General features: G+C 35.7%; 2 protein-coding genes across 4 annotated transcripts in view; both read left to right on the forward strand.

Annotated features, from left to right (window-relative positions):
- Positions 1-10,796, forward strand: part of RRP15 (ribosomal RNA processing 15 homolog) — a 50,708-nt gene extending 39,912 nt beyond the window's left edge. The window contains exon 5 of the mRNA XM_032136935.2: positions 5,501-10,796. Coding sequence (XP_031992826.1) covers positions 5,501-5,644 — 144 coding nt within the window. The 3' untranslated portion in view covers positions 5,645-10,796. The remainder of the gene's footprint in view (positions 1-5,500) is intronic.
- A 2,588-nt stretch (positions 10,797-13,384) lies between these two features.
- TGFB2 (transforming growth factor beta 2) overlaps positions 13,385-19,340 on the forward strand; it is a 106,002-nt gene continuing 100,046 nt past the window's right edge. For 2 of the 3 annotated variants that reach the window (XM_058430685.1, XM_032136781.2), the window contains exon 1: positions 13,385-15,858. The gene's annotated coding sequence lies outside the window, so the exon portion shown is untranslated. The remainder of the gene's footprint in view (positions 15,859-19,340) is intronic. The other variant, XM_058430684.1, reaches the window with a different exon arrangement.

Raw genomic sequence — 19,340 nt, forward strand, 5'->3', positions numbered from 1 at the left:
ATTTTAGGTTGGATACTATTTTTCTTTGACATTTTGAAAGTATTTGTCTGTTGCTTCCTTGCTTCCAGGATTGCTATTGGAAAATCTGAATCTTTTGATTTCTGATTATTAGTACGTATGTGACTTTTGTTTTCCTGGAAGCTTATGGGATATTCTTTTAGTTCCTGTTGTCCTGAAATTTTACAATAATGTTCTCATTGTGTTGTATTGGACACTTGAGGGCGGCTTTTAATCTGGAAATGTGTGTCCTTCGCTTTGGGAAATTTTGTTAAAGTATTTCATTAATTTCCTCCTGTACATTTTTTCTCTGTCTGTAGAGCTCCTATTATTTGCATACTGGGCCTCTTGGACTAGTTCTCTAGTTATCTTTTTCTTCTATTTTTTGTCTCTTTTCTTTTAGTCTATTTTCTGGGCAATTTCCTCAGTGTTATCTTCTGACATTTATAATGTGGTTTTTTGTTTCGTTTTGTTTTGTTTCTTCCACCATATTTCTAATTTTAAGCTCTTTGTTATTCTCCTGATGTTTCTTTTAAAATAGCAACTGTTGGCCGAGTGTAGTGGTTCAGGCCTGTAATCTTAGCACTTTGGGAGGCCAAGGCGGGTGGATCACGTGAGGTCAGGAGTTTGAGACCAGTTTGGCCAACATGGTGAAACCACGTCTTTACTAAAAATACAAAAAATTAGCTGGGCTTGGTGGCAGGTGCCTGTAATCCCAGCTACTTGGGAGACTGAGGCAGGATAATTGGTTGAACCCAAGAGTTGGAGGTTGCAGTGAGCCGAGAATGTGCCATTGCACTCCAGCCTAGGCAACAAGAGTGAAATTTCATCTCAAAAATAATACATAAACAAGGCAAAATCAAATAGCAACTGTTCTGATTTTATGGATGCAATATATTTTAACTCTTTGAGGTTGTTGATATTTTTCCCTAAATTTTTTTCTCTTGAGATTTTTTTTTCTGCAAGTCGTTTTCTAAATTTTGTGTTTGCATTGTTCTCTTCTTTCTTATAATCCTTAGTTGTGTGTTCATGATTAGAACAAATAGACCAAAAAATTCAACTGGAAGCTATGGATATATCGATGTCATCCACCTTAAATTTCACTGTAGGGTTCTCTGGGTGAATATATTAGCAACTGGTCAGGTTTTCAATAAAGTAACTCTTCCAATCTCCTACTTAGAAGAAAAAGGTCTGCCTACCAGCATTTTGGGAGCCCAGTGTGGGAAGAGAGCTGGGATTCCATATCTGGTTGCTGTGTGTGTGTGTGTGTGTATGTGTGTGTAACTTAATCCTATTTTCGGTTCTATACCTATGCCTTCATCTGCACAAGCCCATTACCTCTTCAGAAGTTAAACCTCCGGGTATTTTGCCAGGTTATTGTGGAATGGGATGGGGAAGTAGAGAACTAAATGTTTCTCAGAACATACCTTTCACCCCAGTGCTTTTTATTTTGGTTCTTCCACTTCAACCCTTAACTTCCAGAAGTCCCTGATACATACTGCCGGTTTCTGTTTCTTTTGCAGATTCTGCAGTGTAAATAGGGTTGGTTTTGTCAGTGTGACAGTTGCGGTCTTAGGATTTAACTTTCCTGGTGTCTTCTGGTTCATCTCCTTCACCTTCAAAATTGTGTTGATATTGTCTTTTCTGATCTTGTCCTTCTGAGTTATGTCTTTAAAACAACAAATCATTTTTGTGTAGTTTTATTGAGTATTGCAATTGAGCAAGACTAGTTGTTTATGTTCAAACTGCCAGTTTAGCATGGGCCTTCTGCCTTTTTTCTTTCTACATATGTCTTTAGCAAATGTAGGCATTAGAATTTAAAGAGTCATTCTGCTGCCTTTAAAACAAGGTTTTCTTTATTTTTTTGAGACAGAGTCTCACTCTGTCACTCAGGCTGGAGTGCAGTGGTGTGATCTTGGCTTACTGCAACCTCCTCCTCCTAAGTGATTCTCCCGCTTTAGCTTCCGCAGTAGCTGGTATTATAAGCCTGTGGTACCACGCATAAGCTATTTTTTGTATTTTTAATAGAAATGGGGTTTCACCATGTTGGCCAGGCTGGTCTGAAACTCCTGACCTCAAGTGACCTGCCCGCCTCAGCCTCCCAAACTCCTGGGATTACAGGTGTGAGCCACCACGCCTGGCCTTAAACAAGGTTTTCTTGAGCTGCCATCTTGACAGATGCCATCTAATATATCTGTTTTTAAAATGTATTAACCCACACTTGTTTTTATAAATTTTCTATTGTGTCTTTTTTTTCCAAATTGTTGCTTCACAGTGTAAAAATGCTACTGTAATGATAGCTTGAATGATGTCCATACTTAAGGCATACAGTGCTGAATCTTACATTAGATTTACAAAATCGAATATTGGATTTTCTAAAATCTTTCCCTCTCCGCCATAAAGTATACTTGGTCTTATAGCAGTGAACAAAAACTGTCACTAAGAAAAAATGTTTGTTTATTTAAAGCAAATAAATAATTATCTTTAACATGCACCAGAATCACTGACTGGCTTATAAAAACAGATTGCTAGGCCCCATGCCTAGAGTTTCTGATTTAACAGGGCTCGAGATTTTGAATTGCTAATAACATATTTTCAAGTTATGTGGATAATGCTGCTGGTGTAAAGATCACACTTTAAGAATCGCTGATATAGACTATATTGATCCTTGAAACCAAGAGACAAAAACATCACCAAAATCCCCTTGTAAAGCTCTTCTTGTTACTCTTTACATTGGACAATTGAGCAAAATGTTGTACTTGCTCTGTTGTTGCTCTTCTTGCCTAAAATACATGTTTACAGCAATCATCTTTCAAGACAAGCATGAGATATAGTTGGTGTCACCATTTTAATTAGTGAATTCCTTCCTTTGGTCTACTATTGTTCCTTTCTTTCTGAAATACATGTTTAAAGTTTTGTGGGCTGGGCACGGTGGCTCACGCCTGTAATCTCAGCACTTTGGGAGGCCAAGGCGGGCAGATCATGAGGTCAGGAGATTGAGACCATCTTGGCTAACATGGTGAAACCCCGTCTCTATTAAAAATACAAAAAAATTAGCCAGGCATGGTGGCAGGTGCCTGTAGTCCCAGCTACTCGGGAGGCTGAGGCAGGAGAATGGCGTGAACCCAGGAGGCGGAGCTTGCAGTGAGCCGAGATTGTGCCACTACACTCCAGCCTGGGCGACAGAGCGAGACTCACCCGTCTCAAAAAAAAAAAAAAAAAAAGTTTTTTCCATGTTCCCTTTTCTTCTTCGTTCTTCTGTTGCCTGCGGGTTTTCTGGTGCTACCTAGGAAAGGAGTAGAGGAGTAGCTCAGTCCAACTAGAGGTTGGTTGTCAGGGTGAGCTCTCTTGTAGAAACACTCTGTGTTGAGTCAGTCACTTGGGATCAGTGTGCTCTTTCAGTAATGTGTTGATGGCATATTGGGTGTACTTGCCTAACGTAGAGGCTTCACACTGAGATTGCACTTGTTCATATGTAAACTCAAATACCAAAGTCAGGATAGGTCTTTGCTAGTCAGCAATTTGGATATGGCTATACACTTTTCCGAATTTAATTGAAAGCTTTGAATTCTTACTTTGACAGGAGAGGTGTTATAATTGTTGGTTCTAAGTGGATTTTTGTTCATTGTGAACAACAGTTTTTTATTTAAAGAAAACCTGGGTTGGCTGGGTGTGGTGGCTCTCACCTGTAATCCCAGCACTTTGGGAAGCCAAGGCAGGTGGATTTCTTGAGCCCAGGAGCTCTAAACCAGCCTGGACCACATGGCAAAACCCTGTCTCTACAAAAAAAAAAAAAAAAATACAAAAATTAGCCAGGCATGATGGTGTGCACCTGTAGTCCCAGCTACTCTGGAGGCTGAGGTGGGAGGATCACTTGAGCCTGGGAGGTCGAGGCTCCTGTGAGCCATGATAACGCCACTGCACTCCAGCCTGAGTGACAGAGTGAAAATCAGGAAAAATGGCCTTTTATCCAGCTAGCTAACTTAATCTAATAGAAGTAGAATTTCAGTTTTAAGAGTAGGTTTGATATTGTAGAAATAAGAAATGAAAAGTTGTTAATATACTCCAGTTATCTTCCTACATTATTGTTCTCCTATCAGTGTGACGTGAGAAGCATTGGAACTGTTTTATGTTGGTTTTTAAATAGCACAGATGTTTTTTATTTGTTTCTATATGTTGGGTAAATTATAGTAAAAAGTGTGTTGATGTTTGACATACTAAGTCAGTTCTGAAATCTTTGCTTACATTTATATCCCATTCAGTCTTCAAGTTATATTTAAGCACAAGCTCTGCTTGATATTTTGACCTCAAGAAGACAAGAGTGAGCCAATAGGACAGTTTTCCTATTTGCTTGTAATAGTGTTCAATTTATTTTTTTTTAATGGAATGAATGTTTCAGGGCTATCTTTTTTTAAATAAACGGAAGCTACAGCAGTTAGGTAAGTAATCTCTTGTAACCCAGCAAATATCTTTTTTTTATATATATATATATATTTTTTTTTTTAAGCTGTTTTTTATGTAGTTAATGACCACATAATGATAACACTGTTTTCTAACCAAATGTCATGGGTTCTTGTACCTTAGGTTTTTACAAAATTTTGTATTTTTGTGATTGACATAAATAGATATGTATAGACTGTTAGCCCCCTGAAAACAAGAACTTTGTTTTGTTCATCACTATGTTTCTAACATAGTGCTTGATACACAGCTAATTCTCAATAAATATTTGTGGAAGGAATGAAAAATTTTGAGTGCTGCATCTATTGTATTACTTAATTGATACCACAGGGTGGTACTGTTGTACCATGAAATGAAAGCCTGTAATTAGTACCAAATAAATCCTGTGACTAAATGAAACGAATTGACTACCTATTATGTTTATTGCCTGCTTCATTTATTTATAATTTCAACATGCGATTAGTCTTTGATTACATGATTGGGTCAGGCAGTGAGCTCATAACCTAAATAAAGAACATTTGGTTCAAATTTTTATAAAAACATTAAGTGAGATGGCATCTTAAAAAACCTAGCATAGTACCAAGGTTGTTTCTTTTTCTCACTTTTAATTTACTTTGGGTTAAAGGCCTTTGTTAAGTTGTTATTTGCGGTGAAATAATTTGCCCAAAATTTTCTAGTAAATTATCACTGAAGGTTAAATAGTATTGTAAGTCTGTTTTGGTTGTCAGAAGTGCTTAAAAAATTAATACCAAACCTAGATTTATATTTTTTCCCTCACTTCAAAAAAATTTTTTTAGTTTGCTTTCATGTTTCTTTTATGGAGCCCATACAATATTTTATTAATGTTTAGTTCTTTATTATACATTTGTACATATATAATCATAGTATAATCATAGTGTATAAAGTAAGTCAATTTATAATTTCTCTTGGTTTTACCCCTATTTTAAAAACTAAGCATTGAAAAGTTTGTTTTGTAGCTTGTACCTTTTTGTTTCCTTATGATGGAATTGACTTTGGAATATTTTGATTCTATAATTTTCCTCAGACTGAAGTGAAATCAGAAGAAGGCCCAGGTTGGACGATCCTACGTGATGATTTCATGATGGGAGCATCTATGAAAGACTGGGACAAGGAAAGTGATGGGCCAGATGACAGCAGACCAGAATCTGCAAGTGACTCTGATACATAAAGCATCATAGGAAATACAATTGCAGCCATTTTGTTTTTTCTAGAAAAATATGTCATCCTCTGATAGTTGGGGGATTATAAGGATACCATTTGTAAGAAAGCCAAAAGACTTTTGCCAGATTTCATATTTCCCCTTTTCATGTACACTTTATATATACTTCATTAAAATTATATTTTAAACTCTTGTATAATTTTAAGCATTTTTCCTCAGAACATTTATAAAAGGATATATTTCTGCTTGACCAGCGAGATATGCATTTTGCCAGGATCATATTGGTCATGTCTATTGGTGTATTATTTCAATATCACCAATGTTTTCAGAAATACAGTACTAATTCATAATTAAACTCCTTGAAGTTAATACTTCTCTGCCTTCTAACTTATAGACCCAACTATGTATCTGTAGTTTTGGGGAATGATTGGTGTTTTTTGCTTTGTGTTGGGAAGTTATTGAGAAAACCTATATACTAAAATTTAAAATTATAGTTTTTCAGATTTTGGGTGGTGATTTTAGTTTTAGGTAATCTGGAAGATATGATTTAAGAAACAACAGATTTCAACTTTTTTTTTTTTTTGAGACGGAGTCTTGCTCTGTGGCCCCAGATGGAATGCAGTGGCGTGATCTCGGCTCACTGCAAGCACCGCCTGCCAGGTTCACGCCATTCTCCCACCTCAACCTCTCGAGTAGCTGGGACTACAGGTGCCTGCCACCACGCCCAGCTAATTTTTTGTTTTTGTATTTTTAGTAGAGACAGGGTTTCACCGTGTTAGCCAGGATGGCCTTGATTTCCTGACCTCGTGATCTGCCCGCCTCGGCCTCCCAAAGTGCTGGGATTACAGGCGTGAGCCACCGCGCCCGGCCCAGATTTCAACTTTTATTTTATTTCCTTTCATTTATTAAATAATATAAATAATGACAGATTTATTTTAGGTGTTAGGCTATTTTTGCATGAGAGATTTACAGAAGTGGAAATTCTCATGCTTAACTTATGCAATGAGACATAGTTTCTCAGGAAGCACATTTGACATGTTTTAGTCTCTCTTCTTTTTTTTCTCCCAAATATTTGAGTTAGCTTAAATTCTTTTTTATGCTCTGCTCAACCAGTGAATTGATGCAGTTAGACAACAAGTAATCTGCAGCAGAATATTTCATCCGATTTGAGACTTGATTCCATATTATTGCCTTAAAGGCTGTTAAATTGGGTGACTTTTAGTATGCAGCTGTTAAAAAGAGAAAAGACTGTTTAATATCATTCCAAAATTTTTGTGAAATGTGGCCCAAGATCTAAAGTTTTTAAGGGAATTATTTAATAAATATGATCTGTCCCTTTGTGAAAAGGATCCATCCCCTTTCATAATAAAAATAATCCCCTCCTACCACCCAGTTGCACATACTTGCATCTGTTATGTATTGAAGGATAATCCTCCCCCAAAGAAACTATCCAAGAGCAGAGATGTTTATATTTTGAAACCCATTTGAGTGTTACAGTATTATATGACTAAAGCTGAGTCAGTCTGGGCCTGGTATTTGTTATCATAAAGGAAGATGTACACCTAAGATATCAAGTGGTTAAAACAGCAAAGTACAAGACGCATTTTTGTATTTGTTCTAACTTTTGAACATTAGTATCTTTCAGTATAAATAAATGTGAACACATATACCTCAGTAGTAATACAGGAGAACTAAATATCCTGCTATAACTTAATACAGATACATATTTCAATATGACCTAACAAACACGTAATTTTGAAAAAAAAAAATATGTGCAGCAACTTACACATTTTTCTTCCTAGAACTAAGATTACACTTAATTTAATTTAATCTGTTTCTGGGTTATACTAGAGTTTTACAGGAATTTTTCTGAATAGTACATTCACATGATAGATATGGATAAATAGCTTATTTACTAAAATGTTTTAAAACATATTTTATAGTCCCTCATTTGATTTGAAAAAATTTGGCAAGATCTTCACATTGAAAGTAAGGATGAGAATATTTGCAGATTTCCTTTGTTCTGAAATTATTTTATTCCAAAGCAAAATTGAGTTGCCACTATCAGGAAAAAAATGTATCACTTCTGTTAGAAGGCTATGAAGTATATATAAATTATATGACAATTTTTATCATATAGATTTGATATCTTCTATGTATTCGTATTTCTGCATCTTGGGTATTAAGCAAAATACCATATGTATAAATATGAAACCAGGAATGTGCATATTTTAGAAACTAATTGTGTATCTTAAGTGAATGTTTTGAGTAGTTTAGTTCTGTCACCTCTATTCTAAATATTTTACCTACAACATTTAAATTATTCTGATATCAATCAGATAAATAATCCAAGTCTATTTCGTCTTTCTACAATTGTCTTTATGGTTTTTGTTTGTTTGTTTTTGAGACGGTCTCACACTGTCACCCAGGCTGGAGTGCAGTGGTGCAATCTCAGCTCACTGCAACCTCCGCCTCCCGGGTTCCAGCTATCCTCCCACCTCAGCCTCCCAAGTAGCTAGGGCTACAGGTGTGCACCACCATGCCCAGCTAACTTTTTGTCTTTTTGATGGAGATGGGGTTTCCCCATCTTGCCCAGGCTGGTTATGAACTCCTGAGCTCAAGGGATCCCCCCGCCTCTTGCCTCCCAAAGTGCTGGGATTACAGGTGTGAGCCACCATACCACCTGTCTTTGAATTTTTTAACGAGGGGAAAGAAAACTGCAATTCCTGCCTCCCCATTTATTTAAACATGACACCTAGGATTTTATTTTTGGTAACTACTTAGAATAATATAGTAGATTACTTATCTTTGGTTAGAAAGAACTATGGAAAATAGGAACCAATAATTTGGAAGTATTATTTCCTCATTTCATATATAGAAATAATTATCTTATTTCCTTATTTCATATATAGAATGTTCTAGATACTTGGATGGCTGGGGTTAACGTTCTTAGTATTTATCATAGTTTAGCATTGGTTGTTATTTTTAAGCATCAGAATTTGAAAGCCAATGATAATACCTGATTAGGACTGAAAATAGAATTATCTTAGTAGTTTAGCACTTTTTATAATGGAGTTGGAGCACTGAATTTATTTTCAAATTACCCAGAATTCTGCATTGCTCAAATATTATTCAATTGATTGCAAAATATACCTTGGAAACCCTTTGGATAGAATAGTTCAGAGGGTTACCACTAGTACTTAGAGCCTAAAGTCACTCAGTAGGAGGTTCTCGAAGGTCTATTTGAAGGCAATCCAATTTCTTTAAAATAAAATTTTTTTTTGTCTTTTAAAACAGACGGGTGAAGAAAGGGGCATATAAATTCTGGGAAACCTCTTATGATTTCCTTCCATTTCCTTCTATGTCTCCATTAATGTGCTAACTTGAAGGAATTTAACTTCAAGGAAAGTTGACTGCTGAAGTTTATGTAGAGCTGTGAATATTATAATTTTTCAATACTTTATTGATAATGTTAGCTTTGTTTTTATTTGGAAACATTTTTTCCAGTTCACCGAAGCAGAATTCATTCTGTTCTTCCCTGAAATTCATCTATTAGGATCAATGTGATTGACATTTATCTCCACTCTGCATGTCAGTGCTATGGTATAGACGCTATAAGCCCTGTAGATATTATGGGTATGAAGACTATTTGAGGTGAATTGGCAGTGAGAGCAAATTTTGGAAACAGGAGAGAGAACTACTTCATGCCTACAAAAAGCTCTCTCACTCCTTCCCCAAGAAAACAGGAGTCTGAATTTTGGCCAGCTGGGTGTTTGAATCTTACTGACTGTTGCAGCATTGGTAGTCCTGGTAAATTTTTTCAGTGGGTGAGCAATTTGATTAAACATATTACTCAAGGGAATCTGTGAATAGATTTAGAAGTAGAATGTTTGAGGTGGTTGACAAGACATTTAGAATTGTGATTAATGTTTTAATAAAATGCTAAGTTAGAATGAATCTAATCATAATTATATAGATGGAAGATATATTCTAACAGTTCTTAAATAATTTTAGATTCTCTAAATTTAGAGTGTTTTCTAGCTTAGAGAACTATATTAATATTTTTTACCTAGTCTACTGAACATAATTTCAGGGAGTTAGTATTTAGGACTTTCTACCTAGAGATGCGGTAAACCTTTTAAATTTAAATTTGCTTTCTTAAAATACCTGTTCCAACATTGCTCACCTTTCTTCTCCTTCCTTTTTGCCCTCTCCTTCAGTGGGAGGGGCACATATTCAGCTTTCTGTTAAACACTCTTTGGTTTTCAACTGAGTAAGGCAAGCAAGGATATATGTTAGAAGAGTGGACATAATACTTTATCATAAAATTATAGGGACTAAAAGTCTAAATCATTGCTGTCAATAGGACTTTTTTTGATGATGGAAATAATTTATGTCTGTGCTGTTCAATATGGTAGCCACTAGCACAGGTGACTACTGAGCATTTCACATGTGGCTAGTGATACAGAGGAACTAAATTTTTAATTTTACTTAATTACTTTAAATTTCAAAAGTTACATGTGGCTAGTGGGTCTATCCCAACTATGAAGAGAATAAAGCTACAGAGCATATATCTAGTCTAATGAAACAACAGTGAATTTGGGAATTGTAAATCTGTCTTAAGCTTTTTCCATAAACTTTTATTGATACAATTTAGGCATATACAAATACTGGTGAAATTTTATTGATTGAATTATTGTTGACCTTTTTTCAGTATTTGTATTTTTAAAAAGATATATTTCTTTATAATTAACTTGTATTGTAGGGTAACTATTCTCCTTAAATGTTCAGCCACTTAGTTACTAACAAATAGCATTTGGTTTTTTAGCATTATTTATCATCTGAGGCTTTCAGAATTAATACACCAAACCTTAAATATTTTTGTTGTTCTCTAAAAGAATGGGTTTATGATGCTCCAAAAGGACATTTTGAGAACTGCCGGAGCAACAGATAACCATGTAAGGAGTGAATTCCCATGTTTTTCACTTATATCTAGGGGCCTACTTATTTAGGAGGTTTCCTAAGTAAGTGTATTTAGTTGTAGAACCCTAGAGTTGCCTAGGTCCATTCTACTCTAGCACATACTCAGCATACTGCCAGAGCAAATGTAGGTTGCAGATTCAGGCAAAACACACACACACACACACACACACACACACACACACACACACACACAACACACACACACACACACACACACACACACACACACACACACACACACACACACCCCGAAGAGCACAATGAGCATTATTAGCACAGCCAATTTAAAATGATGAGGTGTTAACCACATTTGTATAAATAATAGTTTCTCTAACCCTGAATCATTATCCTGCATTTTTAATGCAATCGGTTCATAAACATCAAAGTGAAAACACCAAATTTGTAAGAGGTCAGGACCAACTGGGGCTCTAAATGGAGAGACAGCTGAGAGCTGTGTCCGTATGCGTGGGTGGCATTGCAGCTGTTGATTCACCCTCAGGCTACCAGACAGTTGCCTCTTTGCACTTGCAGAACCAGACTTCAATCTTAGGTAAAAATGTATCCCTCCCATGGACAGGACATAAACAATAGATTGACATCAGCTCTGAAAACATCAGTGCAGCAGCCAGACTCAGCAGTTGCCCTGAAATACTGAGAAGTATCAAGCATAACATCAAGACTGTTTCTACACAATAATATTTGTCTTTGTACAACAACACTGGGTTCTCTTAAGTATATTATAAATATAAAAGCTCAAAGTCCAAAAGGTTCAATGTGATGATATCCTTCTCTACAAATGGCAGGAACACTAGGGTAGATTGCATGAGACATGACTGCCGTATCTTGGTCCTTACTAGGATTCCCAAATATACTCCTTAATAACCAGTAAAATTATATTTACACTGGACATTTTAAGAAATACCAGTGTTCGTTGTTAGATGAGAGACAGCATAATTTTGGAATCACAACTGAGTTCACAGTTCAGTTTTGAGCCTTACTAGTTTTGTTTCCTTGTGTAAGTTTCTTAACCTTTGTAAGGCTAGCATGTAAATCAGATATAATAATATATAGTTCATGGTGTAAAGACTGGATTAATGTATGCAGTGTCTATCTAGCACAGTGCCTGATATGTAGTAGCATGTCAAGAGATGTTCTCTCTTATGCATTTGGAGGATTAGATGCTGCGCCTATAGGTTTCCATTCATTTCTCATCTGTGTAATTCTGAGTGTTCCTTTTCTAGATAGAATTCCCCCCAACAAAAATTTAAAGTCTAACAGGTGGTAGGTGCTTATTGAGGCCCAGCAATTCTACTTCTGGAAACCTTCCTCAGGAAAAGATTCTGATGACAGAAAATGCTGTGTGAACAGTATTATATAGAATTGTTTTTAATAGCAATAAATTTTTTAAAACTTACAAGTTCAGTGATATGAGGACATTTACATACAAAAACTATTGAACCACCAGTCTTCTAATTCCTTTTAAAATGATGGTTGTGAAGACTGATGAAAACACAGTGTTAATGATATGTTAACTGAAAAAGTAAAATTAAAAACATTATGGATAGTATAAGTTTCTTAAATGCCAACAATGCATGAGGTGAATAGAATAAGACCTTTTTTAAAGAATGTAATTTTTGACAGTCTGAAAAGACAGGCCTTATATTTATATTGAGAAAAATGATCCTGACATTTAATGAGACAGTAAAACAGTTTTTATTTTTTGCTTACTTATTCTGTTCTAGAATCCAAACTCTAAATACTGTTTAATAGAGCACTCTTGATATTAGATGACTGTATAAAGAGTCCTGTTTGCTAGAATCCTACTTTATCTTTTAAGTTTTGCTAATTACCCTGCAATGAAGGTTGAACATAAAAAATTTGACTCCCTTTCCATGTGTCCACTGTTTCCTTGTGCCTCTTGATTAACAAAACTTTATTTTTAAGTGAAAACCTCTGTTTTCTTGATTTTAAAAAAAGTCATTGCTGTTTTGTTTTTAACTATCCTATTTTGCAGTTCTATCACTTATTCAAGTAAAAGTTGGAACAGAACATGTAATAATAACAGCAAACATTTAAACAATACTGATTTTATGCCAGACAATGTTTAAGGGTTTCATAATGCCCCTTAATTCATACTCTCTTCCTCATAACCCTGATAGGTAGATGCTGTTATTGTCCCCATTATACAGATGAGGAAACAAGCAATAAGTTTCAGTAACCTACCCAAGGCCACACAGATAGTATAGCCCAATCCAGGTTCGAGTCACAGAGCTGCTGTACACAATTGTGATTGCTCACATTTTAGATATTAATGTCTTACAGAAAATGAGATTCTAGAAATTGAACTCTTCTCTGGAAAGAAAAATGGGCATTCAGTATTTTGGTCTCATTCAACCGTGACATAAACCTATGGCCAATGGAAGGTAGTAGTAGATGCCATGCTCTTTCGGGTCCTCACTTCCAAATAATAATAAAAAAAAATAATAAATAAATAAATAAATAAATAAATGGAACAATGATCGTGCCAAAAAGGGTGGTGGCCACATGTGTGCCCAAGGACAGGGCTATTAAGAAGTTCTTTATTCAAAACACAGTAGAGGCTGCAGCAAGTGTCTTCAATGCGTATGTGCTTCCCGAGCTGTATGTGAAGCTACATTATTGTGTGAGTTGTGCCATTCACAGCAGGAAGCCTGCAAGAACTGAACATCTCCACTTCTATTTAGACCTGCAGATGCTGGCACCAAAGCTCATGTAAGGAGCTGAGTCTTTAAGGACTGAAGCAAAACTATCCTCTGGAGAAAAGTAAAATGGAAATTGTGCTTAAAAAAAATTAGTAGATGCCATTAATCACAAGGTGAAAATTTTCCTGGTTGTGTCAATTTAGAGTTAACATATCACCCCAGGCTGTTGCTGTCAGTTTATTCTGTAACTTGCTACTGGATAATTCATTATAGGTCTTGCCTGAGCATGTCTGATAACTAAAACTTTATATTTGAATTATCTGGATGCTACAGAAATAGAACTACTTTACTGAAGTGGTATCCAATAATTTACTATATACAGCTATTGGTTTTTTATTCCTAAGATACAATATATTGGCTATTTGTTGCTCTGTTACTTAATGACATTATAAAGGTGTAAGTGGTTGACATTTTTGCTATTAAGAATTTAGATATTCAAATTATGCTTTATAAATGAGGATTAGATTTTTAGCATGTTATTGCCTAGGAGATAACAGGTAACTAAAACTTTATAATTAAGGATAACCCATTGCTGTTGATCTAGCATCTTTTCTAAAAAATGCATGTTTTACAATATTTATGTGAAACTAATTTTTATTTGATGTGCAGTAACAACAAATCAATGCAAAATTATACATTAATGAATGTAACAGTATGAAGTTGTAAGACATACCACAGCTTTCCTCTAGGTGGCATGATTTCAGCTATCATTGAGTCAACTGATAAAAATCCTTTTTCTCTACAACCACAGGAGTATGTAGTTTCTGAACAATCAGTGTAAGTGTGACATTGATTAGATTTAATTGTTACAACTGGTTAAATAACCAGATTGACCTTATAATAGTGTATTGTTTAATGATCTTAAGTAACTTAAAATTATAAGACAAAGTCCTCTTAAAGAACAAATACAAAAACTTGTTACCTCCAATAACCCAGCAGCCAAAATTATTTGTCTCTTCAGGTCACAATGACACACCCATTTCTGGATTTATTTCTTTGGCATATATTTATTTCTTATGGTAGATAGCTTGCTATTTGCTTGGAACAGTAAAGATACTGCCTTTTTACTTAAAAGGACTCATATAGATATAACAAATCTAAAGAGAAACCACAAATGGTAGGATTCTTGATCACAAAAATTTTCATGTTAACAGGAAACAGCCCCTTCAATTATGTGAAGGTAACTTTCCTGGTGTCCCTGGTTTTATGAAGCGGTTACTGTGTGCTAAACAAGAAGGATCAACATGTGAAAAGTAATTATGTGACCTGCAAGCATCAAACAACAAACAGAAACACTGGTCTTTTTTTCTGTACTGGCACTAAAATGGGAAGGGGGCCAAACTCGTTTTTACCTTTGGGATTCTTTTTCTGTTGTTGATTTTCAAAAATTTAAAAATGAATTTCTCTGGCTATACACAGAATGCATAAAATGCTTGTTAATCCCATTATTGTTGTATTTATCTTCTCTTTCCTTTCTTTGTGGGAGACTGCTTTCATGGAGCTCAAAAGAACTTGACCAAGCACCTCTCGGGGGTTCATTTTTATGGCAGTGCAGGTTTATATTAATGCTAAAATTGTGCAAGTAGCATTTTCAAAATGTATCTCCAATGGTGATTTTTAGAATATGCTGCATAGGCAAAGGAAAAAAAGGTCTTGGAAGTATGCAAAATATAGTATCACCATTGTAACTGAAAAAAGGTGAGAGACTAACAGATGTAGTCTTACAGATTTAAAGTGGCTTCATTTTAAATAAGGTAATTATCTGGGACAGTCCTGATTTACCCCTGTTGTCTTAGTGTATCAATGAGTGGCATCCTCTTTACTGCAAAAATGTTTGGATTTGTGCGACAAATGATGTAGCTACCCTAGTTATGAGAACTTTATTTTCTACTAAGATTTAAAATAATCATCAGTGAGAGTTTGTGGTCTGTAGTCTCCAGTTTTATAAATTATAAGCATCTATATAGCTGTGCTCTTAAAAATACATACATACTTAGGCTTTTAAAAATACTTATTTACTGATTTTTCCCTCTATCATAAACTACACTGAGGTTTTCTTTTTTTATGCAATTACTATTGACCCTTGGTTTTTATTCATTTATTTTTTAATTGCAGGCTAATCGAGGCAGCAGAACGGCAAAGTTGTTTGAAATGTAGGTTGGTAATTTTGGCAGTGGAAATTTAGACATTTGGAATTTTACCCAATCTATGAAGCCCACTGAGATGATGACAGACACATAAATTCATTTAAAGACCATGTATCTTTAAAAAAAAAAAAAAATTTGTTATACTCATTTTAATTATGAGAACACAGTCATATTTTTCTCTATCACTCACCGTCTCTTTTTCTTTCTCATCTTTTGTTTTTATTTTTAGTTGGCCAAAACACTCTCTGCATTTCTCCCCAGCAACCTCATTCTGGTTTCTTGCTTTGTGAAGTCTATCTGTGAACTTCTGTGGTGACAGAGTAAATGAAGTAGGAGTAGAGATTCTGTAAAGGTGAGTGTCAAGTACTGCCCTAAAAAATAAGGAAAATTCTGCTGCTGGTTTCTTTTTGTCAACATTAGGATTTTGTTAAGCACTTATCCATAGTGTTATGCTGTGTGCCAACTATTACCATATGTTCATTTATTTATATCAGTTACTAAATGCTATCTTAGTGGATGACTTTCACCAGGGGCAAGAAACCAGAGGCTACAGCTACAGGGGTGACATAGCGCAGGCCACTGTGAGACTGCCTCCCAAAGAAAGACTTCCCTGGAGAGCTAAAATTGTAGAGATATGAGTGGCCCAAAAGCCACAAGCAGTAATCAATCAACTAATCATAATTCCAAAGGATGAGATAATGTTCCCACAGTGTATCATTAGTGTGATGAGTTTATCTCTTTAAAGCCTCACAACCTGCTGATATGCTGTGGTTTTTCTTGGTCCTATCTCTATCTTTTACCACCTCTGATCTCTTTAAACCCACCCTGTTTCCATTTTCCTCCCTGCCCATTGTTTCCTCATTTTTCCTTAACACTTCTTCCTTAGATTAACCTTTAAATACAAATGGAAATAATAATCGGATTATTTTTCATGAGGAAACCACCTTTTCATTTCATTATTCATAACTATAATAATGAAATAAAGCTGTTTATAGAAATGCATACAGAACATGAGACAAAATTGGTATAGACCAAACATTGTTCTTGAATAGTGGTATCAAATATAAAATTATAAATAAAATCTTAAAAGACTTTTGGTGTATTTTCATATTAAAGGGTTATTTTGCATTTATCAAGTATCACTATTTGGGGGAAAATGTAATCAATTACAGTCGTTCCATGTATTTCTTTTTTTCACCTTCTGATTTTTCATGCTTGAAACCATTCTGGAAAGCTTCCAGAATTGTTACAAACGAAGTTATGCTTTGGTCAATGTTAGTAAGGACTTATGATCCATAGGCATAAAACTCCAGGACAGGGATGAGTAGTTTTGTTTTCTTCAGCCTCTTGTAGAAATCCCACATTACTTAAGTGAATAGACCCATTGATGAGTGGAGAATGGCTAAGAGTGGAAACAGCTCCACTCTCTACCTCTGTAATTTCGAAACAAAAAATTCCATTTGAGGGCGTTAATAAGAGATTTTAATCATGAATGCTTAACTGAACTTTGATAGTCATTTAGCATTTTATTCACCAAAAGTGTATTTTCTTGTCCTTCCCTCCTATAATTACTGGGGGCAAAATACCATAATATTTAAAATGTGCCTACAGAAACTACTAGGAGGCAGAACTAGAAGCAAATTCTTCTTGGGTTCTTTCCTGACTTTTCAGAGACAGCGAGAGAGAGAGAGAGAGAGGAGGCTAGATATTTTTATTATAAATTCCTTGACAGAAATAAAGACATGATAGGATAAGAAACTCATAGAGTCAGTGAGTAACTTGTTCAGGATCACAAAGCCAGAAAGTGACAGAAATCTGAACCCAAGAAACCATGACTGGAGCCTGCCCTTTAAACCACTATGCTCTCCTGCCTCCTTGAAGTCATCAAGATGGGTGTATATCATTTAAATACCCTTTTACCGTGAAGACTGTAGAGACCCCGGCACATAAGACCTCCATAAATTGAGTGAATGTTTTGCCTCTTAAATATAGAGATGAAAAGGCATTATAAGAGTTATTTAATAGAAGAAAGGATTCATTTACGGTTACCAGGGAGACAGCTCTAGCAATTTTGCCTGTTAGGTCTTCAAAGAACCGATCATTTGAGAGGTGGAAAGGGGCTCCTCCTCTCCTGCTATACTCACTGCACTTATCCATTCCAGAAGCTTTACCAATACCTCCCGTCTTACCCTCCTGGGCTTTGGGGAAATTAAAGTAGCCTCTTATGAATAAGTCAGGGATCTCAGGTCTAAGGAGTTGTTAAGTGAGCAATAGATACTCAGTAAACTAAGTATTACGAACAAAAGTGTATATGTCTATGTCAGGAAGAGGGGTGGCCATCAGAATTTATGGCTTACGCTGTTTTCTTAGAAGTTTTGTAAATGAACTTTTGCTACTCTATCCACACTCTAATCTGAATCTACTTAAGGTGCATCAGTGTCTGTACCAAGAAGGTTGTCTGTAAACATGAAAGATGCTCACTGGCTTGTGGGGAAGCTGAACCTATATCCTCAGCAAAATAAGGTGATAGCTAATTCAGGTAACCAGCCATATTCCACAGCAGCATCTTCACTCAGTAGCTCTGGTTTGGAGCTCCTGCTCTGTGTCTATAATGGCCACAGGTGTAAGAATATTCACTTTTTGTCCCATCTATAGAGCTAGCCTACCGCAGTTCTCAAACTGAACTCAGAGGGAGGACCTAACGGATGAAACTACTAGTCTGACAGTAGCGCCTCTTGATTATCTTTTTCTTGGGCTACTGGGATGGTAGCTTTGCTTCAATTCAAAACTGGTGTCAAGGAAAGGAACCTGCTGGTGCTGATTTATACATAATTTTTAGAATTATTCAGAAGTGGGTTGGAACAATTATTTTATTCCAGAGTTTTTCAATGTGTGATAATGGAAAAAATTCTGTATTCAAGGGAGTTTGGAAAATGCTGGGTTAAAAGAGTGAAAGGTTTTCTCTTCTACAGGAGTTTCAGAGCCTTTAACATGACAATGTTCTGGAATGAGGAATCTAAGAGGACAGGAGGGTACCCAGTATCTCCCAAACTTGTTTGACCCCAGAATTCCTGTTTGTCAGAACATATTCTGGGACCACTGTTTCTCAGAAGTACATAGTAGGTAAGAACATAGTGGATCCTGACTGCAAAAATCCAGCTCTACCACTTACTGTGGTCTCAAACAAAGTACTTAACTTCTTTGTACCTCAGTGTCCTCATCTGCCAAATATGGATAATAAGACCTACTTTATAGGTTCGTTGTGAAGATTAAATGACCATACACAACACACATCAAATTACTAAGTGTAGTATATGTTAGCTATTATTATTTTTTCAGTGCTCTACTAATAACCTAGGCCCCATACACATCTAAAGTATAAATTCCAAAAGTGATAGAAAGTTCTTTGTGACTTCTGAACTAAGGAACATCTGAAGTAGAGAACAGTATAGAGATCTTGGGTTTGGGGGTACATTCAACAGAGTTTCCAGTTTAAATCATCTGTCTGGTCAGTATGGCTGCAGAGTCATACCGAAATGAAAATGTTGACTTTGAGTAACTAAAGGTAAAATAAAAGAAAAAGGGAAAGTGGAACAGTGGTAAGAGTTATTCTTGTATTCATCTAATTTAGACTTGGCTGAAATTGAAAATGTCAAGTTATGAGTAGTGTAGAACAGTAGACATCGAACACTTAAAATTCCAGCTTCCTGGATTAATGCTATGGAAAGAATGAAGTTGGTTGATAATGTTTAGCCTAGCAAGAAGGTGAAGAAGAAAGCCATACAAGAAGTGGCTTAGGCAGCAAATTATAAAGGTGACCATTCATTCAAATCA

This window comes from Hylobates moloch, unplaced genomic scaffold (assembly GCF_009828535.3).
Source record: "Hylobates moloch isolate HMO894 unplaced genomic scaffold, HMol_V3 SCAFFOLD_18, whole genome shotgun sequence".
Lineage (NCBI taxonomy): Eukaryota > Metazoa > Chordata > Mammalia > Primates > Hylobatidae > Hylobates > Hylobates moloch.